The sequence below is a fragment of the Vitis riparia genome, unplaced genomic scaffold, assembly GCF_004353265.1.
Source record: "Vitis riparia cultivar Riparia Gloire de Montpellier isolate 1030 unplaced genomic scaffold, EGFV_Vit.rip_1.0 scaffold567_pilon_pilon, whole genome shotgun sequence".
Classification (NCBI taxonomy): domain Eukaryota; kingdom Viridiplantae; phylum Streptophyta; class Magnoliopsida; order Vitales; family Vitaceae; genus Vitis; species Vitis riparia.
In genome coordinates this window covers 97,290-125,236 of record NW_023269703.1, presented here as the reverse complement: position 1 = coordinate 125,236, position 27,947 = coordinate 97,290, and the positions used below count along the sequence as shown (strand labels likewise).

At 34.8% G+C, this 27,947-nt stretch overlaps 3 protein-coding genes across 6 annotated transcripts; all 3 read right to left on the bottom strand.

The window, feature by feature from the left end:
• Positions 1-1,310: 1,310 nt before the first annotated feature.
• LOC117910048 lies at positions 1,311-24,182 on the bottom strand. Its single transcript, XM_034824103.1, has 2 exons — positions 23,300-24,182; positions 1,311-2,061 (listed from the first exon to the last, which is right to left on the bottom strand). Exons 1-2 carry the CDS (start codon positions 23,767-23,769, stop codon positions 1,524-1,526), a joined length of 1,008 nt encoding a protein of 335 aa, XP_034679994.1. The 5' UTR covers positions 23,770-24,182; the 3' UTR covers positions 1,311-1,523.
• LOC117910049 lies at positions 2,068-4,924 on the bottom strand. 4 transcript variants are annotated; one of them, XM_034824106.1, is made up of 4 exons: positions 4,728-4,924; positions 4,120-4,261; positions 3,659-3,807; positions 2,068-3,588 (listed from the first exon to the last, which is right to left on the bottom strand). In XM_034824106.1, exons 3-4 carry the CDS (start codon positions 3,669-3,671, stop codon positions 2,780-2,782), a joined length of 822 nt encoding a protein of 273 aa, XP_034679997.1. In that variant the 5' UTR covers positions 3,672-3,807; positions 4,120-4,261; positions 4,728-4,924; the 3' UTR covers positions 2,068-2,779. The 4 variants fall into 4 exon arrangements, with proteins under 4 accessions (XP_034679997.1, XP_034679996.1, XP_034679998.1 ...); XM_034824105.1 differs by lacking the exon at positions 4,120-4,261; XM_034824107.1 differs by lacking the exons at positions 3,659-3,807; positions 4,120-4,261.
• LOC117910057 lies at positions 23,808-24,830 on the bottom strand. Its single transcript, XM_034824114.1, has one exon. It carries the CDS (start codon positions 24,828-24,830, stop codon positions 23,808-23,810), a length of 1,023 nt encoding a protein of 340 aa, XP_034680005.1.
• Between the last annotated feature and the right edge of the window lie 3,117 nt (positions 24,831-27,947).

The following is a 27,947-nucleotide window of genomic DNA, read 5'->3' as shown; positions in this document are numbered from 1 at the left end:
TACAAAACACCAAAGAAATCATTTTCAAAAACCATTTTTTTAGAACTGTTTTAAAAAATACACTTCCTAGATGGAGTCAAAGCGTTGTTAATTTGGTTGCCTTTTTTATTTGAGAACATTTTAGTCTATTTGTTTTCAAATTTATCATCTTTTCTAAAATAAGTTTGTATACAATGGGCAAAACCTTTTTACTTTCATAGCAAGAAAATGTGTGTTTTGGTACAAAATTTTGAAAAAAGAAAAAAAGAAAAAATAAAACCTCTAAAAGTAATTTAAATTTTAGACATTCTAACATCAAATATAGTATCTAAACAAATTAAAGGTGGTACTTATATCATTAAATGTAGTATTTGAAAATACCTTTGACAACTTAAAATAACAATTTTTTTTTAATCAGACGCTATGGATTGAAATATCAAATAAGAGCATGTTGTAGCTTTTTATCAACAAATATAGTTTCATGAGGTGCATGCTAGCTCTTATCAATGAATAATTATAGGTCATGAAGGTACACTAGGCCCATGACCTTGCTTATAAGTCATAATCTAATTTTTCACCTAAGTTTACAATAAAAGTAACCCTTTTTCAAAAAAAAAAAAAAAAAGGGTGATGTGCTAAAGACTAGTTTGAGGAATATTCTCAAATGCATTATAGAATGAGATTTTTTTTTTTTTTTGAAAAAGGATTAGTTTTGTGGCAAACTCTATTCACCTTCCAGTAATTGGAATTGCTCACTAAAACTGAGGTTTGCCACAAGAAGCAGACATGTACATGTGTGAGCAGCTCTCCGCCTCGTCTAGGCTACTAACCATTTTGAATCCATCCACAATGACTAGTAGCATAGCACAACATCTCCACCCACACCTGACTTAACATCTGCCATCCATCAACAATGGACTATTACAGAAATACAGATCAACACCCAACAATGCCACGTTTTTGCTCTATTGCAGATGGAAAGGGAGGCAAGAATATTGAATCAACTACAATTTATATGATGGTGTCTGTTTGCCTTGGTACCAAAATAGAACATAAAAAAACAGAGGAAAGAGAATTCTAGGTCCGTAAATGGCTCAACCTAAAAACAGCTGACCCTTGCACAAGTACTGGTTTATTCATTCACATTCAGAGTCTAAAAACACACTTAGATTCCTTTTTAAGTCAAATTCGTATGCATTTGCATTTAGGATAGTAACATAAACCCTCAGCATGTGAATATTTGGAATATTAAGGGTGGCCAAGGATTGGCTTTACTTCTTCACCATCTAATATTTGGAATTGCTCACTTAAACCAAGATGTGCCATGAGAAGGCAGACAGAAAAAAAATGGGGCATTAAATTTCCAATTCAGTGATTGGGCCTACAACAATGTATGAGGGAACATAAGGCCTAAGGGAGAGTGGGCTGTAGAATTGGGCCTCCATAGTATGTTCTTATTGTGAGCATTTCTCTACCCTTCTTAGATCCCATCCTACATCGAAAATACATGTAAGAAATAAGGTGTTTAAATTACATACGTCCAGTTAAATACGTATCTGTCCTGTAACCCCAGAATCTAAATTATAGAAGTAACGGCCGGAATTGTTCCAGCCCCTCATACTGAATTCCTCAGTGAAACTGCGAGCGAAGCCTGTTTCACCTTCCTCTATTTGGAATTGCTCACTGAAACCGAGGTGTGCCATGAGTAGGCTCACATGAGTGAGCAACTCCCCGCCCCGCCTAAGTTGCTGACCGTGTTGAATCCACCCACAATGAGTGGCAGCATGGCACAACATCTCCACCCACACGTCACTTATGATCTCCCATTTCTCTTCCAGAGATTCCAACATTTTGGCAAGCCTACATGCCTCGAATAACACTGACTTGCTTTTATCTCCTTTCACTTCTCTGGGCTCATGTCTCGTGTTAACTTGAAGCAACAATTTGCAAGCTTCATTTTTGGTAGATACAAACTCGCTTTTTTGTTGAAAAAATCTTTTGGCCTCTGCACAGGTGTCTCGGAACCTAAACTCCCCTATCCCTTTAGGCAGCATAAATGGACACATGACTAGCAGATACAACATATACTCGGATCATCTTGCTTTAGGATTGGGGTCCTCATCAGAATAGCTACAGAGATCTGTTGCGATATGCCAAAGGAGGATGCTGTGATCAAATTCTACATCAACTACACTCCAACCAAGTGTCTCAATAAACCCCCATTTCGTAATCACATAATCACCTCTGTGTTTTAGTAGTGACCTGAGATCCCTGACATCATTTGTCATCTCTAGGAGCAAGCTGAAGATGGGTTCCTTCATGGCATCCACCTTCTCCCACTTCATGTACCAGTACCTCTCTAAGAATCTGTTCATGTCAAAGAACCTGGGAACCTGATTGAACTTAGTGTTGTCTCTGAGGCAAGAATTAATTAAGTTGTTCTGTGCCATGCGTCCAGACCATCTCTTGTCACTGGTTAAAACTGATCGAAAAGGGGTGATGGCCAGGGAAATGGAATCAGTGAGGGAGTTCTTCTTACTGCTCAACCAGACGATGCTCCAGTCAGACAAAATCAGCATAATGATAGCATAAATCTCTAGAAAAATAGCTCCTAAGAGTAATAAGTAAGTAATGTTGATGTCAATGTTTGAGAACTCATGCTTATCGATGAAGAAGCAGAAGATCACTAAGGTAGAAATAGTGGAGAAGAAGCTGGCAGTGCGGAGAAGAATGCCTAGGAGAGAATGAACCAAAGTTGCCTTGGTGTAGAGCACATCATACATAAAACTGATCTCCATCTCTACCACTTGGAAGGCCTCTTCGGGTGAGGCTCACTGTTTTTTCTGTCACTAAAGCTGAGGATGAGGTCTACATATAGATGCCGGAATTGCTTCTTGAATAAGGAGTAAGCTTTATCAAATAAGGAGTGAGCTTCAAATTTTCCATCAGGACTAGTAACGTTGCCCTTATCTTTGTGAAACACAGTCGCTGTATCTCCTCTCATGATTTCAACATAATCCGGTCCAGGATCGGGAGGTGGAAGCAAAGACTCTCTCAAGTGATTGTTGCTTGCAGACATGAGAACCCAAGTCCTCTCTCCATACTTGATAATTCCAGCAACAAACATTGGAATGGACAGAAATGTGAGTCGAGTTCCTGCCCATGACCTCAGAAACACATAAAAAGCCACTCCAACTTGAACAACTAGTCCAAGCAAGTGCCTTAACCACAACTCATTGTCTTCCAAGGAGTAAGCAGTGATGGTATCCGGGCCACCAAGGTGTAGGAGAAGAAATGGTGCCCAAAATGTCATAAGGGTGTAGTTCGGATCCAGAGATTTACCATCAGAATCTCCTTGGCTGCTGGAGAGGGTACCCAGGGATACCGTTGCCACCCAATCTGCTGACAGGTATGCCGACCAAATCAGGATTCTGATCCAGGGCGTGTTTGTATACTTTCGTCGCTTGCTGAAGAGGATGAGGACAATCTGCAGGGAGACGCTGAGTAGAACCATCACGCGGAGCTCCCACTCATTCCAAAGTTTGCGCACACTTTCTGGAAAAACCTGGATTACTGACCTCTTCTCCATAAAAATCATACTGCTAGCAACTGAACATTCAAAAAGTATTAGAGCCAAAAGAACAAGAGACAGATTGGTGGGAAAAGAATATGAACTCACATGTGATTAGCATTGTTGGCTGGTTGTGCACACTAAGAACTTGAGTGAAGCTCAACTACAACGGATTGGCCTGGTTTTTGCTCTCCTGGAACTAATTCTTCATTTCATTCCAATCCTAGTGCCTCACTATTGTAACTCCTTGTGCCCAGCTATAAAGGAAGTGGAGAGAATGAGAAATCTACTCAGGGAATGGAATGTAGGACTTGGTCACAGTGGGATATATACAAAAAAAGCATCCTTTTCAGGAAGGAAGAAGGTTTGTGGTGGGGAGTCTGATGGCATATATAGGATTGTTCTTTTATACGCACTCACTCTTTGCTTTGGGGGTACATGCCCACTTTGATTGAAAAATTAAAAGGTTCATACCCACTTTGATAAAAATAAAAATAAAAAACTTATTACGAGTAAACGTTACATGATGATGACAGTTAAAAAAAATACTCTTGTTAAAAATCCCCTACCTCCTCGCTCATCGGCATTTCCAAAGGAATTTTTGGAAATGCTTTTATTTTCTATAAAGATCTCGATGACCGCTTAATTCATCTGTCCTTTCCCGCTTCTGAATGAGAAGTGGTTTTTTTTATTCCCTGATCTACGAGCACCCTGAGAAAAGTGATCAATGAAACTTACAGGCTTTCGACTGAAAAGTGACCAATGGAATAGGCTTTAGAGTAGCTCTTTCCAAATAGGTCGGGAAATAAAATTTTAAGGAGCTCTCTAGTTGGGATTCACAAGTGTAAATAGAATTCAGGTGAAACATAGGAATTCCAGAGTAAGAATAATAGGCAGAATATCAGATCAGTTCACCTTAAGACCTCATCTTAAGCCTATGTTCGCACGGTTAGAAATAGAATTTTAAGGAGAACAAAAGTCGGCATTGTTTCGACCAGCCTAGATCTTGATACAATTTAAGCCGTTAAACGAACTCAACATTCTCCGAGTCAATCCATGCAATCCAACGTCTCATGAATTTTAAACAATTTCTCAGAAGAATAAACAAATAAAGCATAATTAAAAAGAAGAAGAAGAAAGAAGTCGGTTTGAAAGCAAAATAAGAAGGGAAATGTACCAGAGTATGACGGTGGTAGGTTGGTTGGATCTGTTCACGATGTTCCGCTCATGAAGGTGGGAGTAGTGTACTGGTGAGAAGGTGGATGGCCGGAGATGGTGGTCAACGGCAGTGAGAATGGTGACTTTGTGACCCTTGAATGGGTTGCATTAGTAGTTTTAAACCAGAGAAAAGGCCAAAAAAGAAAAAGAAGAGATAGAGAGAGAGAGTCGTCTCGTGGGCCGGCCGGAGCGTGTTTCTGTAGCAATAATTCGAAGAAAGTAGGTGGACGACAGCAGTAGTACTAGTTTTAAGAAACCAGACAGAAAGCTAAACAAAAAATAAAAAAAGAGCAAGGGCTAGAAGGGAGGGAGATTCGTCTTTCGGAGTGGTGAGCTGATACTGATGGTGCATAGAGGGTCGTTCCTATACACGCACACACTCTTTACTCTGGGGGTGCGTGCCCACTTTGATTAAAAAAATCGTGTGTGAATATCAATAATTCCAATCACTGATTCCATTTTCAATTTTGTTGAGTCATCAATCAGGTTTCTTTAATTAAATAAATTCAAATCAATAATTCCTCCTTCACGTTTGTTGGATTCATCAATGAAGTTTCTTGCAGTGGAGGCCAGCAGTGATCCTTTCAGTTATATCACACGGTGCCTTTAGCAGTGTAAATATAAACAGGTTTCACATTTGATAGCATTCAAATACTAATGAAATAAAACATTTTAGTACTTGATATATATAAAGGGTGCAATCCTCAAGCAACAAACAGGTTTTTACAATTGGATCGCTCAATTGAACTAGAAATATTAAGGATCCTGATTCAATGGTTAGTGTATTCGGGGTTCAACTATGTTAGATCATCGTGATGTGATGTAATAATTTATTAACTTTAAATCAAAATTTTATTTTCTTTTCACTTTATTTTTTTTAATTTATTTTAAAATATTAAAAATATAAATTTATTCAAAATTTTCTAAAATGTAATAATAATAATAATAATAATAATGAAGTTCTAATATTTTATAAATTAAAATTAAATTGACAAGATAAGTTATTAATATATTTTTTAATTATTTAAATAAATTAATGTTAATATAAAAAGTTGTTACCACATCTTTGTAATAAAATTTTAGAAATTAAATTTCAAATAAAATATTTTATATAAATCAATTTATTTATTTTATTTAAAATGTAAAAAAACATGTTTTAATAAAAGTATTTTAAAATTTTAAAATAAATAAATACAAATATATTTTAAACTAATTTTTTATTTATAAAAATTTGATAAATATTATCTTTAATCATATTTATGTAAATTGCATTTATAAAATAATTTTAATATGTATATTCTTACTTATTTTATCATTTTTTTTTTTAAGTTTTCTAAGTATCTTCATAAATTTTGAATCATTTTTATTTGATCCATATTTTTGTCAAAATATCATCGATATTTGTTAGATATTTTCAATATATTTATAAAATCAAAATACCAATATATCCATATTTATTGATATTTCAAATATTACTTCTCATTTATTCAACTATGGAAACATATAAGAGCACAAGTAATCAGAAGAAGATTAGATTTAGGTGAATTGGTGTAACAACGGAGGCCAGTAAACAACAATGGTGCTGCTGAAATTAATGTATATTTAGGGTTACAGGTTTCAAAAATTGTTTAGGCTTAATTGATTTTCCAAACCCCCTTTGGGATATTTAGGGTTTTAAAAGAGAAGTAAAAACAATTATTATTACATAACTTTATGTTTAAGGATGATATTTTCAATTTTTCTTTTTAAGTTATTGATAGTTATGATATTTAATTTAAATTTTTTTTGCTACTATTAGAAAATACACTATTATTGTCTTGGTCATAAGTAAATGAGATTACCTTGTTCATGGCAGCCAACAATGATGTCCAAAAATAAATGTCGGTATCTTACGTTTGCAATATAATATTGTTCTTTGAAAATGATTGTCCCAAGTCCTTGGTGATTATAAGGTACGTAAGGGGATTGATGTGCAGTAGAGCCTTAGGATGTTAAGTCTCAAAAGTCGAAATAATGCAAAGTTGAATGTATATAAAGGCTTTACCTCCCTACATTAATAATCAATTTGCTTTAAAATGAGATGACTAAACCCTTGAGCTTCGCAAGTGGTCTCAAGTTATGGATTCACGTCACCAGAACCTCATGTTCTCAAATTTTAAATTTGTGACAATAACGCTCGTTGGATTAATATGATAGCATAAACACTAAGCCTCAAAATAAGCTTCAGGCAATCCTAGGATGGAAGTACTATAAAATAATAAATTTAAAATTTCATAATTATTAATTACTTTTGAAGCATTTTTCTCTTCTTTGAATTCCATTTATATGACCTACTACTTAAATTTTCAAAATTAATTATTAATAATAAATAATGAGATTTTAAAAATACATATGAAAAAAGTAAATCTAGATACAAATTATTATTATTTTTTAATAATCAAGGAACATTTCATAGTTAAACTCTTAGGACTTTTCATGAAGACCCAACTACCACGGGGTGCTAACCATCCCGTAATAATTAACATTGGGTAAATTTAGGGTATCATCAATGATAAGATTCGAATCTAGAACCACATGTTACTTATCGGAACCACACTTCTTAGTGTTTGATTGTAGATACAAATTATTATTAATTATAAAAATCAATAATTAAAATTAAATTTAAAATATTAAATTATTGATATTCTAATTTAGTTACCATAATAAATTTTTATTTAAAGGATTTATTTGCTGATTATAAAAAAAAACTAAAAGTGTAAAGGATAAAAAGAACAAATATATCACCCATAAGATGGGTACAAATAAGGGTCTCCAACGGGCCGGGCCGGGCCAGTCGGCCCGGAGGAGTAAGGCCCATGGCCCAGCCCGGGGCGGGCCACTGAGCCCGTTGACTAGTCAATGGGCTGGCCGGGCCGGGCGGGCTTGGGTGGGTATTGGGTAAAAATTAAAATACTTTTGAGTTTTGAAGGGAAGGGGATTCGAACCCTTTCCCTTATGGATCCATAAGCATTCAAGGAGACCTAGCCACCAACTGAGCTGACCCTCTTTTGTGTAACTAGCCACCAAATTTTTGTGGTGTATATTATCCATCTTCAAACCGAGTTGTCATGCAAATAACTAATATTTTTATTGTACTTCAAAAATATTTAAATTTGAATATATTTAATGATGCAATATTTGCAATGATAGAAAAATTTAGAAAATATTGGGGAGAAATACCTTTAATTTTTTATCTTGGTTTAATTGTGGACCCTAGATTGAAATTTGAAGCTTTGGATGAATGGTTAACAATTATTTATTTTAATGACCAAATAAAAATTGAAGAAATTAAAAATGAAATAAATTCATTATTATATAATTTATATAACTATCATAAAGAAAAATATGGTGATGATATTAGTTCTATTAAATTACCACCTACATCTACAAGCTCTTCATCTTTTTATAAAGGAGCTCTAGAAATGTTAAAAAGTCGAAAGAAGGCAACAAATAGTTCTCCAAACAACACAACTGATTTAGATAGATATCTTAATATTGATTTAATTTCATTTGAAGATGATGAAGATTTTGATATTTTAATATGGTGGAAATCACAACAACACAAATATCCTGTGCTTTCTATCATTGCTCGTGATGTACTAACAGTTCCTGTGAGTACAGTTGCATCAGAAGCTGCTTTTAGTGCAGGTGGAAGAGTAGTTAGTGATAAACGATGCAACTTAGCGCCGGATTCTATTGAAGCAAATATATGTGTGAAAGACTGGGCAATAGCAGATAAAAGGATATTTGATTCTATTCAAGAAGAAAATATGCTTGTCAATATGGAAAAACTAAAATCATCAAGATCTTCATGAATTTGCAATAGTTCGCCATCACCGCCAAGAGATAATGATTAAAATATTTTACTAAATATATGTTATATTTTTATTTTTATTTTTGTGGTTGAAAAGTACAAACGATTAACAAATAAGTAGGTGCCAACCTAGTTGGGATGTATTTATTTTGTAGTGATGTAAATTTTTCCCACATTTTCAAATGTAATGTATACATTCAATGAATAAAATAGTTAATAATGAATATTTTTATTAATGTAGCATTTCTATTTCTTGAATTTATATATATATATATATATATATATATTTTAAGTGGCGGGCCAGCCCGCCGGGCCGGGCCGGGCCTAAATTGGGGCCCATGGCCCGACCCATCCAGAAATGGGCTCGGGCCGTGGGCCGCGGGCTTTTTGGAGACCCTTAGGTACAAACAATATTAATTATAAAAAACAAAGATAAATAAAATAGTTAAAAATATAGCCACTTTATAAAATATTTTATACCTAAAAAAACCTTTACAATAAATTTCATTTTTCTATTATATCAAACAAATAATATTGAATATCAATTTATTATTAATTAATTTATTATAAAAGATATGTGAATATGGATTTATTATTAAAGATATGAGATAATAAGTAATAATATTATGTAAGCAAATGTGTGATTCATAATTATTTATTATAAAAAATATATAAATATAAGAAGATTAAGTATCAATATTATGAAAATAAATTAAGTAATATAAAGAATTATTTATTTTTAAAAATAATTGAATATAATAAGATGGTAAGTATTAGTATTATGTAAAATATTGTAAATTTAAAATGGAACTTATATTTTTTAACCCTTCAACATCTATAGGAAAATCATTCAAAATATATGAACATAAATTAATTACTAATTTTTTTCACTATTAAAGATATATGAATATGAATTTATTAATATAGAAAGTTGCTCATTTACTGTAAACTTTTTTGTTTAATTTTTTTTACTACATTTTGTAAAATATTAAAAAAAAAAAAAAATTTTGCTGCCTCACATGCATTACATATGTGACAGATGAATTCCTTGCATGGCTGTAGGCAGAGAGGGTTAGACACCTATGTCAAGTGTAAGTCATATATCCCTTATCATATATGAAGGCAACTAGAATTCTAAAAAATGCACAAACTTCTATCTCCTTTCACTTCCATGGGTGGGAGATATGATCTGATAGCAGGCTTGAAAGCTATGCATTTTGTACTCAACCAAGCTTGATTTTGTTTAGATCAGTACAGATAATAGAAGTGGTCAGTTGTAATGTGCCTGATGAGGAGAATGCTCTGATTGAACTCTTCCTCCATGCTCCAACCAAGGAGACCATTCATTTTTTCAGGCACATGATCACCTTGATATAGTGATATACATGAAGAAGATAGTGTACTTGTGCAGTTTCCTGGCAGCCTAAGATTTCCGAGAGAGCTCTTTCTGAGGCCTGTGAATTTGGTCTATCTATAGAGAATGGCATAATGTTTATCAGCAAGCTTGAGTATTACACCAAGCAGAAAGTAGTTTTTGAGTCTAGATTGCCTTCATTCTCCGAGGTTGAAATGAATACTTGAAATGTTGGTTCGGTCTTGAAGTCCTTACCGAACTTTTGAATCTCTCTAGCCCTTACTTCCTTCAAAGCTTAGAGAACCGTTCTACCATATTTAGCTACTCTCAGACATCTTTGTATTGCTATTCTGAGTAGCAGCCAACCGTATTGTCTAAAAAATATCACATGGCCTGTCACTTGGCAAATACTACTAGACGCATTGTAGTTTGGGCAGGAAAGTCAGTATGCATTTCCCACCTTACCTTAGTCTTGTGGAAGAGAAGGATTTCCACACTGGAGACCTTTGTTTATTTGTGTTGACTCCTTTTGCTACAAGCTTTCAAAACAAGTCTATCAGTATACCTCCTAGAAAAAGAACTGATGGTCCCACCCTGCACTGTGGATTCTCAAAGGATAATACTAAAAGAAGATGAGGGCAGCCATCATCTTTGAACACTACATATTGAGACAAAAAAAGGTGTCATTTTTTGGGGAAAAAAAAGGGTTGTGATCCCCACCCCACTTAACCTTGGAAATTTCAAGGAGACTGCAAAATGGCTTTTCAAAAGACTCAGAACATTTCGAAAGTGAAGTCCATATTATTATTATTTTTTTTTTGTGCTAATTCCATGTACAAGACTCATAAATTTTAGTGTTTTGCATAGACTTAAGAGTTGTGCTTTCTTCAATCAAACGGATCTCCCTCATCTCACTCAGTAGAGCACATAGGCCTCATATTTGGCTTGCAACTGTGGCTTTTGCCTTCATCTGTTCTCACTTGACTCCAGCTAAACTTTGCAGTTCCAAGACCAAAAATTTCGTTTCTGTTGGAAAGCTTTCTTGTTCCTATCAATATAGACTGCACTGAAGAAGATGGCAGTGGCAGCAAGCATTCTGTCCAGGATGACAGAGAAGCTCTCTCTTCTGGTAGTTCGAGAACCAGCAGTTTTGATTGGAGTGGCAGAACCGATTGAATGGATTGAGTGGCAATAAAGGACTTGGGCTCCTGATCATTTATGCTACTTCACAGAGAAATTAGTGGACATTGCTTATGATGTTAAGGACATTATAGACGACCTTATATTCAAAGTAGCAGTACAGGGAAGGAGAGGAGGAGTTCTTGAGCAGTTGGTTTTGTTCATCAGAAATTTGATTGATCAACAAATAATTCACAAGAAGTTGGAAGGGATCAAGGTTAGGATCTCCAGTCTCCAAAGAAAAAGTGTTTTGCAAGGTGCTATATCCATTATCCATTGAGGAAATAGACTGGTTGATGTCAACACACCATCAGAACATGGTCAACACAGTTGCTCCCCCTGTTATTGAGAAAATTACCGCCCTGCTAGCTCAGGAGGCACTTTATTCTGAAGTGAAAAGAGGGCCAGACGGATACAAGATGAATTCAGGTTCCTGGATGGTTTTCTGAAAAACTTAGAATCAAAAGAATTAGATGATAAAGGAATGGTTTGGATGGAGGAACTCCGCCAAGTTTCCTGTTTTGCAGTGGATGTAATTGGGCTTTTCATCAACAGAAGAGAGCAGCTTGGAAGGAGCTGGATTGGACCTTTGAGGAGAGTTGTTTTGGCTTTTGACAGTTTGAGATCCCAACATAAGCCTGGCATGAAGATGGAAAAATCAAAGCTAAACTCCTGGATATCTCTACATGGAGACCAAGAGATGTCACTAAACAACGTCAATGGAGAGTTCCAGAGTCTACATTCAGAGTACTGCAACAGCCACCACAAGAGGCCGATATTATCAGCTTTGATGATGATGTACATGCAATGATGACACGGTTGCTTTCAGATGACAAAGATTTCTGTGCTATTTCAATTGTGGGCATTGAAGGCATTGGTAAGACCACTCTAGCAAAGTTGGTCTATGACCATGATGCTATTGTGAATCATTTCCCTTATCGCGTTTGGGCATCAGTCCATTTCATCTGATCCTTTGACAAACATAATGACAGAGTTGATGAGTCAATTGATGGGCTACAACCAAAGGGCGCTAGTTAGTTGGTGGAGCGAAATGAGACAGGTGCTCAAGGCTTTCCTGGCTGATAAGAGGTTTCTCATAGTTGTGGATGATTTCATCCAGGACCATATCTTGGAAGAATTTGTTACAGCATTCTTGAACACATCGAGAGGCAGCAGAATGATTTTGACCACCCGGGGAACAACACCTTCATATCTCAAATCAAGGAGTCCACCTTCGTATCTTAAGACTATGAGTGTTCATCATGGACTGCGGTTACGGGGAGATGATGAGAGCTGGGCATTGTTTACCCATGTGATGAAGGTAAACATACCCCCAGAACTGCTAAAACTGAGAAGGGAAATTGTGATAAGATGTGGGGGCTTGCCACTGGCGATTGTAAGATTGGCAGATGTTCTGTCACAGAAGGATGCAGACATTGATGAGTGGTCCAGTGTGCTTCAGCAACTTGACCAAGACCAAGAACAAGTTTGGTCCAAGGCCTTATCTAAAATCAATGAGGATTTGCCCCTGTACAAGCAGCGTTGTCTCTTTTATTTTGGATTGTTTCCTAAAGATTATGAGATCCCGGTAAGAAGGTGATCATGTTATGGGTTGCAGAGGGCTTGGTGCAGCCAGAGGTTGAGAATGAAGATCCAGGAGATGTTGCAGGGAGGTGTTTGATAGAGTTGATAGCTGAGGACGTGGTTCAAGTGACAAAGAAGAAGCTTGATGGGAATGTGAAAACATGTCATCTGCCCTATGCCCTACGGCGACACTGGTTGTCAAAAGCTCAGCAGGCCACATTTGTTCAGGTTTATGCCAAGACAAGATCGGAGTTGTCCATAAGCACTGGTTTAGTCCGCCGCCTTGTTGATCATCTTGACAAAGAAGATTTCAGCTTTGATCACATCCATGGTGACTACAACAGAATTTCCACATCTTTGAGACCTCATTATCAAGTTGTCGTATCCTTTATATCATTTGATTCTCAAGAAGGAAACAAACCAGGAGAAGACATAGGAAAATTTCTTCATCGATGCATTTCTAGCAGTTGCTTTCTACTACTACGGGTGCTTGATCTTGAACATGTATTTAGACCTAAGTTGCCTGAAGCGCTTGGTAAGCTAACTCGACTGAGGTACCTTGGCTTGAGGTGGACGTTTTTGGAGATGCTTCCGTCATCCATATGCAAGTTGCAAAATCTTCAAACATTGGATTTGAAGCATACTTACATCAGCACTCTTCCTAGTTCAATTTGGAAGATGCAGCATCTAAGACATTCGCTCTTAAGTGAGAGTTACCGGAGTAGATTTACGCTTCAACCAAGAGTTTGTTCTCTAATAGCTCTTCAAACCTTGTGGGGACTGTTTGTAGATGAGAAGACTCTGGTGAAGGGTGGCCTGGACAGGTTGGTGAATGCTAGAAAATTGGGACTGGCATGCCGGTTAATGCCATCCCAACAGCAGACAATGTTATCACAACTGGAGGCAGTGGCTAACTGGGTTCTAAAATTGAAACATCTTCATACTTTAAGGCTAAATCGGATGATGAATCGAATCAATCTTGGGATCTAACTTGAAGCCTTTATCTGGCCATGTCAATCTCTCTAGTATCTACTTGTTGGGAAGGTTAAAGAACCCATCTATTGTATCTGATTCCCACGGAATCTCTCTGACCTTACCCTATCAGGTCAGACTAATGGAAGATCCAATGCTAAAATTGGATAAGCTTCCCAACCTAAAAAATTCTTAGGTTGTTAGCCAAATCCTATACAGGAAAGCTCATGCTCTGCCCCTCAGGAGGCTTTCCACAGCTTCGAGTTCTTAAACTATGGAAGCTAGAGCAACTGAGGAATGGAATGTTGAGGAAGAGCACTGCAGGCTCTGGAGAGATTTAGAGATAAGTCCTGTATAAGGTTGAAGATGCTTCCCAAAGAATTGCTACATAGGAGCTTGTTGGAATTGAAGTTGACAGACATGCCTAGTCAGTTCACTGCATAGGATGATTGCTTAGCAGACCAACAACTTTTATGTGTATGCATTCCTTTGCTTTTCTTATAAGTTTGATAATATCTTTGGGTGTTTATCCTACTTAATCATCTAATGTGATATGCTTGTAATAGAGATAATATTCAGGGTTAGCTAAAAACAATGTTATAAGGTTTTACCTTGGAGTTTACCCGATGCAATAGTCCCAATCTTACTCTTAGTCAACAGTCATCCTATTTTACACTGCAACCAATTCAGATATCTTGTGGGACATCAAACTAATCAACTGACAACCAGCTCGGCCTTTGCATAGCCTTGTGAAATCTTGAAATGTTCAGTATACCAAAATAACCCATGAGAAGCCAAACATGAGTGAGAAGTTCTCCGCCTCGCCTGAGCTGCTTGGCATGGTGATTCCATCGACACTGATTTGCAGCATAACATAGCATCTCCACCCACACAAGACTAATCATCCCCCATTTCTTTTCACACTGCCATTGCTCCTCTCTCTCCAGGGATTGCAGAGATTAGCCAGCCTGCAGGCATCAAATAGCACAGACTTGCTTCTATCTCCTTTTACTTCTGAGGTAGAATTTCAGTGCTAACTTGAAGTAACTTTCACTAGCTTGATTCTATTTTTATAGCTTCTTATCCTGAAAAAACACTCTGGCCTCAGCACAGCTGTCTTGGAATCTGATCTGTCCAATTCCATCAGGTAGCATGAAGGGACACATTACGAGCATGTGTCCCTTCATGCTGTCTCAGGTTTCAACATTAGGATGGATGTGATGTAATTCTCAAAGATGGTTAACTCAACAACCTCATTGTAATTGTCTCAGGTTTTCATCTCTATGATGGCGGGTGTGTTCCAAGCCTTTTTAAGTAAGCTTTGGAAAGTCATCATGTCCTCCTCAGAACAATAAGTGTCGAGCTATTAGTATTATAAAGCCTTGGATGGTGCTTGGCCTAGAATGGTTAAACTATGAGATGGGTGCACTATAAAACTTTGGAATAGGTATATTGTAAGCCTTTGGGATGTTATTGCTTATAGGCAATTGACTTGGGAAAGTGTGTTGTGAACCTTGATACATAATATAAGGTTTGTTTGGTAATGATTTTAGGAATTGTTTTTAATGTAAAATGTATTTTTTTAAAAAAATAATTAGATGTTTGTCAGAATTTAGGAAACATTTATAACAACCTAAAAATCAGTTATAGTATTAAAAAATCATTTATAATGTTTTTTGGAGAAATATTTAATAGTGATTCTTCTAAAAACACTTTCAAATAAAACACTCTCACTCAAAACTTCAAGTAGAAATATTGTCAAACACATTTTAAAACATTGGAATGGATGTGGTGAAAACAACCTTTGAGATAAGTGTGTCTAAGCATTAGGATGGTAAATCCTAGATTAAAGTAATATCAAAAATCATAAAAAAGTTATCTTCTTTTATTGATGCTTAATCGATGTATTCAAATATCATGATGAAAATCTTAAAAACCGACAATAAATAGGTCTTGAATGAGAAGTAAGCATTATGTACACATTTTGGATAGGAATAGTTGTACATGTTTCATTTACGAAGACTGTAGAAATGTTTTTTTATGATTTTTTTTGAAGTATCATGCCTTTAAAATCTTTAATTATTGAATTTTTGGAAATCCAATGTCAATAATTGTATTTTAACTACCTAGCTACAATCTAAAAATAAAATTGAGGTATTAGCTCCACTAAATAATAGAATGACCATAGCTCGAATAAACATTAATTAAATGTGATAAAACTATAGACTAAGTGGACACTGTTGGTTTGGGACAATATAAAACCAGTGTGCACCCAAGACTCGAAGATATAGTATTGAACTAGAAGAAAAGTTCAGGTATCCTCTTGAAAAGTTTAGGTATTTGTATATTGTATTGCATTATGCTTGGTTCAGGAATGTATTAAGAAAAATAATTTTTTCATATTAGGATAATTTCATTTATCTCTCTTTAAGTTTTGACTAAATATCTATAACTTTTATTGGTTTGAAATTTCATCAATATCTTCATATTTTATATTTACTATTTTCATTCACCTCTCATTTCATCCAAAATAAGAAAAATGTTTAGTAAAATTTCAAACCAATAGAGGTTAAGTGTATTTGATCAAATCCTCATGAGAGATGAGTGAAATTAATATTTTATTGTTTGGTTTTATCATAAAAAAATAAAAAAATATATATAATTAAAATTAATTAAACATAAAAGGTATGTTTAATGTGGAATAAAGAGGTAAAGAGAATACACGAGAAGTATATTATACATATCATACAACTTTGTAGAGAGAGATGTATGAATTAGCACCTAAAAAAATAGTACTTTATAAGTATCCTATATGCAATATAATTTGTTGAGTCAAAAACAAAAACATAAACCCTAAAGATATGAGTATTTGAAATATTAAGGATGGCCAAGGATTGGTTTTACTTCACCATCTAATATTTGGAATTGCTCACTTAAACCAAGATGTGCAATAAGAAGGCAGACATGAGTGAGCAGCTCTCCACCTCGCCTAAGCTGATGGCCATGTTGAACCCATTCACAATGAGTAGCCGCATAGAATAGCATCTCCGTCCATACATGACTTATTAATTTAAGGGTCTCCAAAAAGCCTGCGGCTCGGCCCGAGCTCGAGCCCATTTCTGGATGGGCCGGGCCATGGGCCCAATTTAGGCCCGGCCCGGCCCGGGCTAGCCCCAGTAGCCCTCCTGTAGACCCACCTGTAGGCCGCCCGTAGGCCGCCACTTAAATATATATATATATATATAAATATTCAAGAAATAGAAAATGCTACATTAATAAAAATATTCATTGCTAACTATTTTAGTCATTGAATGTATACATTACATTTGAAAATGTGGGAAAAGTTTACATCACTACAAAATAAATACATCCCAACTAGGTTGGCACATACTTATTTGTCAATCGTTTGTACTTTTTAACCACAAAAATAAAAATAAAAATATGACATACATTTAGTAAAATATTTTAATCATTATCTCTTGGCGATGATGGCGAACTATCACAAATCCATGAAGATCTTGATGATTTTAGTTTTTCCATATCGACAAACATATTTTCTTCTTGAATAGAATCAAATATCCTTTTATCTGCTATTGCCCAGTCTTTCACACATATATTTGCTTCAATAGAATCCGGCGCTAAGCTGCATCGTTTATCACTAACTACTCTTCCACCTGCACTAAAAGCAGCTTCTGATGCAATTGTACTCATAGGAACTATTAGTACATCACGAGCAATGATATAAAGCACAAGATATTTGTGTTGTTGTGATTTCCACCATATTAAAATATCAAAATCTTCATCATCTTCAAATGAAATTAAATCAATATTAAGATATCTATCTAAATCAGTTGTGTTGTTTGGAGAACTATTTGTTGTCTTCTTTCGACTTTTTAACATTTCTAGAGCTCCTTTATAAAAAGATGAAGAACTTGTAGATGTAGGTGGTAATTTAATAGAACTAATATCATCACCATTTTTTTTTTTATAATAGTTATATAAATTATATAATAATGAATTTATTTCATTTTTAATTTCTTCAATTTTTATTTGGTCATTAAAATAAATAATTGTTAATCATTCATCCAAAGCTTCAAATTTCAATCTAGGGTCCACAATTAAACCAAGATAAAAAATTAAAGGTATTTCTCCCCAATATTTTCTAAATTTTTCTATCATTGCAAATATTGCATCATTAAATATATCCAAATTTAAATATTTTGAAGTACAATAAAAATATTAGTTTTTTGCATGACAACTCGGTTTGAAGATGGATAATATACACCACAAAAATTTTTTGTTGAAGTATCAAATACTTCAAAAAGATCTCTTAAAAGATCTGCAATGTGCCAATCATAATCATTTAATGCATCAATATCTGCTTCACAATCATTACTAATTAATTGTATTTCATATAGTTCTACTACTTTTCTATATTTTATAATAGTTTGTAAAAGTTTATAAGTGGAATTCCATCTAGTGGGCATATCCAAATTTATATTTCTTTTTTCATATTTAACATTTTGCAACAATAAAAAATAATTCATGTTTTGCTTGAGAACTATTAAGACCCGCAGCAATGCCTCTAATTTTTGATAATGTATCATCAACGTGTTTTAATCCATCTTTTACAATTAAATTTAAAATATGTGCACAATAACGCACATAAAATATTTTACATTGATCTTATTTTATTTGCTAATATCGTTTTAATCGAGATACTGCTGCATCATTATTATAAGCATTATCTAATGTTATTGTAAATATTTTATCACGAATGCCAACATCTATAATTTCATCATTTATTAAAGATGCTATATTTTTACCATTATGTGGAGCATTTATTATTTTAAATGAAATAATTCTTTTATTTAATTTCCATTTATTATCAATATAATGAGCAGTTATACATAAAAAACCACTGTAAGTTAAAGATGTCCAAATATCAGATGTTAAACAAATTCTTCCTTCAAAATTTGCAAAAAAAATTTTTAAATTTTCTTTTTGTGTTTCAAAATTTTTTATAAGAATTCTTTTAATTGTATTTCCAGAGCAACCTTGAAACTGAGGATTAACAGCTCGTTGCATTGTTCCCGTAAAATCATGAGTTTCCATGAAATTGAAAGGTTGTTCTGCTCTTATTATATAACCAATCATTTCTTCACGACAATAAGATTCATCATAAGAAAATGTTTTTAAATTCTACTTTCATCTTTACCTAATTGCATATAATTTCTAATATCTACATTATTTTAGTTTTACAATTTTCATGATGCCTTTTTAAATGACTTGTACCTGCATTTGAGCCACCACTAAGAAGTTTGTTACAAATTTTACATTTTGATTTTATTTCTTTTTTATTATTTTCTAAATTTATTTCTATTCTATCAAAAAAATTCCATATATTTAAAGTAAATTTTTTGCTATTACATGCATTAGATGAAGAACAAGAACCACTTGCCATAATTATAATTATTGATAAAATATTATGCTAAAAATAATAAATGTAAAATTAAAATGTAACAAATAAATAAAAGTAAAGGTGAAGTATGTTACTAAATTGGAGAACCGAAGCAGAAATTCCTTCAAATTTGAACTCTTTGAACCACCAATGCTTTTTTTCACCACCAATAATATTGAATAATTTGAGACAAAATGCAATAATCGGAAATATTGTGGAATGGGAGAGAGCTTAAGAGTTGAGAGAATAGAAAAAAATTGAGGGTATTTAATATTTATAAGGATTTAAATATTAGGATTTAATTTTTTTTTTTTTTTAATTTCAAGACCGTTCAATGGTCATAATATTGAATTATGAGTGGCAAGCATGTTCAACGGTCATGTGACCGTTGAACAGCCAGCTCACTTTTATTTTTTTTCAAAAATTATACAACATTTCTAATATATATATAACTAATGCAAAATAGTTACACAAAAGAAGGTTAGCTCAGTTGGTGGCTAGCTCCCTTATGGATCCATAAGGGAAGGGAATCTCCTTCCTTTCAAAACTGAAAACTATTTTAATTTTTACCCAAGCTTGTTCGGGCGGGCTGCCCAACCGGCCCGCGCAAGCCCATCCGGACATCCCGCGCAAGCTCATCCGGACATCCTGCGCAAGCCCATCCGGACAGCCCGTGCAAGCCCGTCCGGGCAGCCCGCCTAGCCGGCCCGCCAAGCCCGCCTAGCTTGAGGGCCCACAGGCTGGGCCACGGGCCTTAGATATACCGAGGGCCCAGCCCGGCCCGACCCGTTGGAGACCCTTATCATAACCCATTTCTCTTCTGTCCCGCCATTTCCTCTGATTCTAATATTTTGGCAGGCCTACATGCCTCGAATAATACAGACTTGCTTTTATCTCCTTTCACATCTCTAGGTAGCGGTTGCGTATCAACTTTAAGCAACGATGTGCAAGCTTCATCTCTATTAGATATGACCTCCATTTTTTAGCTGAGAAGCTTTTATCTCCCTTTTTGGCAGGCCACTTATTAAACAAAATTTCATGAGAAGCTTGACATTACCAAAATAAAAATCAAAATCAAAATTTCCCATAAAGTAGTGTAGGAAATCCATGGACAAAAGATCTTTTGAAAAGATTATATTAGAAACCATAGCTTAAATTCTATAAAATAGGGAGAAAAAAAACAAAAAATACAATTTAAGCCTTTAAACGAAATCAATATTCTCCGAACCAATCCATGCAATCCAAAATCTTATGAATTTTGAACAATTTCTCGGAAGAAAAAGCAAATAATAATTATAAAAAATAAAAAAATAAAAAAGAAGAAGAAGAAAGAAATCGGTTTGAAAGCAAAATAAGAAGGGAAATATACCAAAGAGTATGACGGTGGGGGCTCGGTTGGAGCTGTTCACAGAGTTCAGCTCATGAAGGTGGGAGTAGTGTGCTGGTGAGAAGGTGATGGTTGGAGATGGAGGCCGACGGCAGTGAGAATGGTGACTTTGTGACTCTTGAATGGGTTGCAGTAGTGGTTTTAAACCAGAGAAAAAGCCAGAAAAGAAAAAGAAAACAGAAGAAGAGACAGAGGAGCGAGACTGAGAGAATCATCTTGTGGGTCGGTCGGCCGGAGCGTGTGGTGGCTATAGCAATAATTCAAAGAAAGGAATCCAACCCTTTTTCGCTTTCCTTTCAATCTCTTTTCTGTCGCCATTAATCAATTTTTCTGTCAATAATTGGCAACAGTGCTTCTCAAATTATTCAACTATGAAAATAGGAGAGGGCGTGAAACACCATTAAAATAACGAAATGGGGGGTTGGGGGTGATGGTTTTTTGGAAGAAACGATGGAGAGCATATTGAAGTTGGCGGGGGTGGTGTGAATTTGGAAGATGTAATGTTGGTATCAAGGTTTTTTTAAAGCCTATGAGAGAGTAGAAACATGGGTTTCTTAGTTGTTTCTTTGAGGTATTAACTTACTCATTTGTATATGTCACCGTGATGGAGATCTGCCAAGCTTGATTAGAGACGGTGAAGGGCGGCTTTGAAAGTTGGAGACAGTGATGGGTTGGGTTGAGTTCGAATTTTCAAGAGACGGCAAACTGCTTCACCAATTAAATATTTAAGCTTTTGTCACTTGTCAGCTTCCTTCCCTGTTTTCTTGGAGTTTTCTCCTTTCTCTGTTTTGCTTGCATTTCATTTTTTGGGTAGTTGCAGCCATCCGGTAACTACAATAACACTTACACCCACTTTCTCATTTAAAAAATTAAAATAAAATAAAATTCAATCTTAAAAATTTTGTATGCAATTTAGGTGAGAAATAATTTATCATATATTAGTAAAATTGTCATTAAAAAAAGACTGAATATGACTATGATAAGTTGTTTTTTTTGTCCCCATTTTGTTCTCTTATTTTCAAGTAAATTTAAAATTTATTTAATGAATTCTTATTAAATAAAACAAATCAAATATTATAAAAATCACTTAGTTTGATAAGAAACAAATTTAAAATATATCGACAAAGCTCCAAAATCAAAACCAAGATTTAATTACATGATGTCGTACCTCATCCAATTCTCAATAAAATTATAATAAGAAAAATTGTATTGTAAGTGAATTTATTACAAAATTTCCAATTTAGCCCCTTATAATACAATAAAATCAAAAGAAATCAACTACCATCAATTTTAGTGAAATTTCTATAATTAAAACTGTAGACTATTATTCAAATGCATGTAAATATCCATTAGAGTTAATAATTTTAATTAATTTTGAAAAATCAAATGTTAGGTGGTGATGTTTTTCCTTAAATTAAAAATCCAAAATTAAAGAATTAATCTAAATAATCAAACATGGGATTCAATTACAAATTCATAAATTTTAAAATGTATCACATAAAAAACCACTAAGCAATTAATACGACTTAATCTAGAAAATTTTCAATACTTTATTAGTAATCAAACATAATTATTATAAATTTTTGTTATTATATTAAATCTTGTTATTTTGAAGCATTTAAAAATATGTTAAATTAGTTTTTTTTTTGGTGCCCAACCCCCTCTTTCCTTCTAGGTGATACGAAGGTTATATCCTCGTCATGTGAAACTGAAAATTCTCTAATCACATTTTAGGTAAAAAAATAAATAAATAAATAAATAAGTAAAGAGGGTTTTATGGGCCTAATCTGTTTTTAGAAACTCTTCATTTAAAATAAATAAATAAAGGCTAAATTTCCAATTCAGTGATCGGGTTTACCGTGCTTGAAGAACATAAGGCCGAGGAAGTGTGGGCCATAGAATTGGGCCTCCTTTCTATATTCTTATTTTGGCATTTCTTTACCCTTCTTGATTCCCATCCCACATCGAGTAGTTACGAAAGAAATGAGATGTTCAAATTACAAGCTTCCTCGTGAACGAGAAGTGGCATCAGAGTTCGCGGGCCGACTCACGTTTCGGGGAATTCGGAAGTTCCAGTATTTGGAATTGCTCGCTTAAACCGAGGCGGTTTAAGGGGGGTAGGGGGGCTATATCCTTTCGGAAGGGACGCTCCTTAAACCGAGGCGGGGTAGGGGGGCTATATCCTTTCGGAAGGGACGCTCCTTAAACCGAGGGACGCTCCTTAAACCGAGGCGGGGTAGGGGGCTATATCAATTCGGAAGGGACGCTCCTTAAACCGAGGCGGTTTAAGGGGGGTAGGGTGCTCACCTACGAGTATTTGGAATTGCTCGCTTAAACCGAGGTGGGACATAAGAAGGCAGACATGAGTGAGTAGCTCCCCGCCTCGCCGGAGCTGCTGACCGTGGTGAATCCATCCACAATGACTGGCAGCGTAGCACAACATCTCCACCCACACGTGACTGACCATCATCCATTTCTCTCCCATCTCCATATTCAGTGATTTCAACTCCTTGGCAAGCCTACATGCCTCGAATAACACTGACTTGCTTTTATCTCCTTTCACCTCTTCGGGCTCAACTTGTGTGTCAACTTCAAGCAACAATCTGCAAGCTTCATTTCTGTCAGATATGGACTCGCTTCTTTGCTGGAAGAATCTTTTGGTCTCTGAACAAGTGTCTCGGAATCTAAACTCCCCTATCCCTTTTGGCAGCATAAATGGACACATGACTAGCAGATACAACATATACTCAGACAAGCATTTGCTTATTTTGCATCTTGATTTAGGATTGGGGTCATCATCAGAATAGCTACAGAGATCTGTTGCAACATGCCAAAGGAGGATGCTGTGATCAAATTCCACGTCAACTATACTCCAACCAAGTGTCTCAATAAACCCTCTTTTTGTAATCACATAATCACCTCTGTGTTTGAGTAGTGACCTGAGATCCCTGACATCATTTGTCATCTCTAGGAGCAAGCTGAAGATGGGTTCCTTCATGTCATCCACCTTCTCCCAAGTCATGTACCAGTACCTCTCTAAGAATTTGCTCATGTCAAGGAACCTGGGAACCTGATTGAACTTGGTTTTGTCTCTGAGGCAAGAATCAATTAAATTGTTCTGTGCCATGCGTCTAGACCATCTCTTGTCACTGGTTATAACTGATCTAAAAGAGGTAATGGCTCGGTAAATGGAATCAGCCAGGGAGTTCATCTTGCTGCTCAACCAGACAATGTTCCAGTCGGACAAAATCAGCTTAGTGAGGGCATAAACCTCAAGAAAAATAGCTCCAAAGAGTAATAAGTAATGTCGATGTCAATGTTTGAGAACTCGTGCTTATCGATGAAGAAGTGGAAGGCCGCTAAAGTAGAAATAGTGAAGGAGAAGCTGGTGGAACGGAGCAGAATGCCAAGTAGAGAATAAATCACTGTTGCCTTGGTGTATAGCACATCATACATAAAATTGAGCTCCATCTCCACCACTTTGAAGGCGTCTTCGGATGACATGTACCTGATGATGCCCTCACTGGTTTTTTGGTCATCCAAGCTGAGGATGAGGTCTGCATATAGATGCTTGAATTGGTTCTCGAATAAGAAGTAAGCTTTATCAATATATTTTCCACCCGGAATAGTAATGTCATCACCAGCGGTAGATTGAAGTGGCTTTTTACTCTCCATTTTCCCTTCCCATGAACCATATCTCATCACCAAATAAGCATAATCAGGTCCAGGATCAGGAACTGGAAGCAAAGAATCTCTAAAGTGATTCTTGCTTGCAGACCTCAGAACGCAAGTCCTCTCTCCATACTTGATAATTCCAGCCACAAACATTGGAATGGATAGAAATGTGAGTGGAGTTCCTGCCCATGACCTGAGAAACACGTAGAAAGCCACTCCAACTTGGACAACTAGTCCAAGCAAGTGCCTTAACCACAACTCATTATCTTCTAAGGAGTAAGCCGTGATAGTGTCCGGACCACCAAGGTGCAAGAGAAGGAATGGCGCCCAAAATGCCATGAGGGTATAGTTTGGATCCAGAAGTTTCCCTTCCGAATCTCCTTGGCTGTTTGAGAGGGTACCGAGGGATACTGTCGCCACCCAGTCTGCGGACAAGTAGGCCGACCAAATCAGGATTCTGATCCAGGGTGTGACTGTGTACTTTCGTCGGTTGCTAAAGATGATTAGGACGATTTGTAGGAAAAGGCTTAGTAGAACCATCAAGCGCAGCTCCCATTCATTCCAAAGTTTCCGCACACTTTCTGGGAATATCTGCATTGCTCTCGCGCCTGTTCTCTGTAACAAGATCAAACTGAAAACAACTAGACATTCAAAAATATTAGAGCCAAAAATGAAGAATAAAAGAATAAATTTGTAAAATAAAACTCTTAAATTCATACCAATCATTTTTCACTTTTATTCATTTGCCACTTGTAACTTTCCAACATTTATAACTCAACATTAAAGTCTAGCACTTAATTTTTAATCTTCAATTTTATTAAACACCTTATAAATAGCTTCACTTTTCACTTAAAATTAGAAAGGTAGGTTGTTTCACCATTTTTTTATACTTTTTTTTATAAACTATTTTTAAATTAAAGAATTAAAAATGGTAAAAACTTTTCCTAGAATCACTATCAAACACACTCTAAGTTATTTAATCTTTAAATTAATTTATCAAATATCATCTTATATTTAGCATCGAAACTTCAATTATACTGTTCCCTAAAATAAAAATAAAAGTATTATGTCTGGTAACAAAATCTGAACTTGTCCTACATGAGTTAGAGCCAAAAAAAAAAATGAGGAATAAATTATTAATGGTTGATAGGAACTACATATGAACTTACAAGTAAGGAGGACTTGAATAAAGGGCTGGTTTTGGCTCTCCTGGGACTCCTTTTTGTGACTCACAATTGGGAGTCCTTTGTGTGTGTATTTATAAGGGAAAATAGAGTTTGCCTGGAATCTGAGCGAAGGATGTAGTGCAGGAGTTGTTGGTCACAGTACGCATACTGTAAGGGCATCACCAGCAACAACAATATGATATTATTCTTTACTTCATTATAATGCAAACATAACTCTTTTCCTTTCATTTATTCCCAATTTTGCTTTGTGCAGAATCATCTGATCACTAGGGTGTACTCATAAAGTCATATTAATAATTGTAAGGGGGAAGCCCAGAGTGTAGGACTTGGTCACAAGTCAAGAAACACATGCTAATTTCGCCTTTGATTTTGTGGAACAGTGTCATGGTTGCAATTTTGACGGGATGATTACTAACCCAAATTCAACCCGAACTAAAAAACAATTGATCAAAATCTAACCCAACGTAACTTCTAGCCCAAATTTTTCAATCAAAACCTAAACTAACCTCATTTCTCTAAACCCAATTGAGTTCAAGGTAGTCAAGTTTTGTTTCAGGATAATTAAGTTACATAATTCAAAATCCTTCTATAATATATATAACAAAATTTTTATATATTTATATGAAAATTTAAATAATAAAGTAAGACAAAATTTAAATATAACAACAAAAATGGAAAAACAAATTTGTATTTTTTTAAAGAAAAAATGAAGATATATATTATATAATATTAATTTGTTATTTTTTCATAAAAATATATAAAAAATGAATATTATTGTATAAGATAATATACATTATAAATATTAAGAAACATTAAATTGAGTTCAAATTAGGTTCGCATTGTTTGAGCCTTAACTTTAACCTAACTACGTACAACCCAAATTGAACTCGGTTTGAAAAAACTTAACACAAGCCCAATCACAGAAATGAAAATGGTTATTCAAACCCAATGAAAATATAATGTTTTTTTGAGTTATATAATTCAAAATTCATTTATAATTTTTTTTTAACAAAATTTCTATATATTTATAAGAGAAATTAAATAGTAAATAAGATAAAAATTTATGTATAACAACAAAAAAGTAAAAATAAATTATTATTTTTTTAAATGAAAATATATATTATATAATATTAATTTGATATTTTTTCTTAAAAATCTAAAAAAAAATGAATCTTACTATATAAAATAATATACATTATAAATATTATAGAAACATAAAATTGGATTCAAATTAGGTTTATGTTGTCCAAACCTTAATCTTAACCTAGGCACAAACCAAATTGAATTTGATTTGAAAACTTTAACTCAAGCTCTCTCCCAATAATAAAAATGATTGTCTAAACCCGCCAAACATTATATCAAGTTTAGATTGAGTCGAGCTGACCCGCCCCAAATTTCACCCTATCCAATGAATAATGAACTTGTGCATTTACTTGAAAAGTTCCTTATCATCAGTGAAAGAACAGTACTGTATTCACCGAGTATGGCTTAAGCTTGTTGCAACAAGAAAAGCACTCCAAAATTAAATCAGTTTCTTTTTCTTTTTCCTTTTTCACACCTCACTCTTTAATGGTCTTGTTTTTCAGATCCTCTTGTGCCACATTTTACTTTCTAACCATTATTTCTTAACTATGAAAAAAATCACAAGACTAGCTAGATAGAAGATTAGCACAGAGACAGCAGATTCTCCATGGCTTGCTCCTCTTTTTCTCCTTAGACTCAACTCATGTGTCATTGACCAACTCAAAGATCAAAGAGCAATAATAATTTGTTTAAAAATTAGAATGGCATAATTTTATGTTTAAAAATGATATTGTAGTTGTATATTTTTTAATTGATGGATAATTATGATATTTAAAAAAAAAAATTATATTATGGTATTATTGTCTTGATCATAATGAAGCAATAGAGGATCATTACCTTGTTCATAGAAGCTAATATACAAATGTCGGTATCTTTGGTTTGCAACATAATATCTTTAGATCTTTGAAAATAATGTCTCAAATCCTTGGGATTGTAAGGTACATAAGGGGATTAGAGTGCTCAAAAGCCTCAGAATGGTAAACCTGATTATAATGCCATGTTAAATGTTATAAAATGGTGAGACTATGATTGCTGAGGTGGTGGTTCACTGTGTGAAGTTCATGAAGGTGGAGTGTAGTGGTGAGATGGTATGGAGACCGACCAAAAAAAAAGAGGAAGAAGATTTGCTGGGAACAAGGAAAGCACCCCAAATCAGTTTTTCTTTTTCTTTTTCTTTTGACGCTTTTTTTTTGTCCAGTTGGAATTTTCTTTAGCTAGATGGAGTGCTGATCAGGTAAATTTAGAACTCAAGCATAGTAGGAATAACCCAACCTAGAGTTTGGATTAGGCCTTGGTGGACAAGAGACTGATCACTCCAAATCAATTTCTCTTTCTTTCTTCTTTTATCAGTTTTTTGAGCATCACCCAGAATTCTTTATTCACAGGAACATATTTACAAGATTAAACAGAAGATTAGCACACAGAAATACAGAAGAAGATTGTG

Coding starts and splice junctions, on each gene's coding strand:
- LOC117910057 (XM_034824114.1), bottom strand. CDS start 24,830: ATGCAGATATTCCCAGAAAGTGTGCGGAAACTTTGGAATGAATGGGAG.
- LOC117910048 (XM_034824103.1), bottom strand. CDS start 23,769: ATGAACTCCCTGGCTGATTCCATTTACCGAGCCATTACCTCTTTTAGA. Junction 2,062..23,299: donor AAATGCTTGTCTGAGTATAT/GTTGTATCTGCT, acceptor ATCCGAGTATAT/GTTGTATCTGCTAGTCATGT.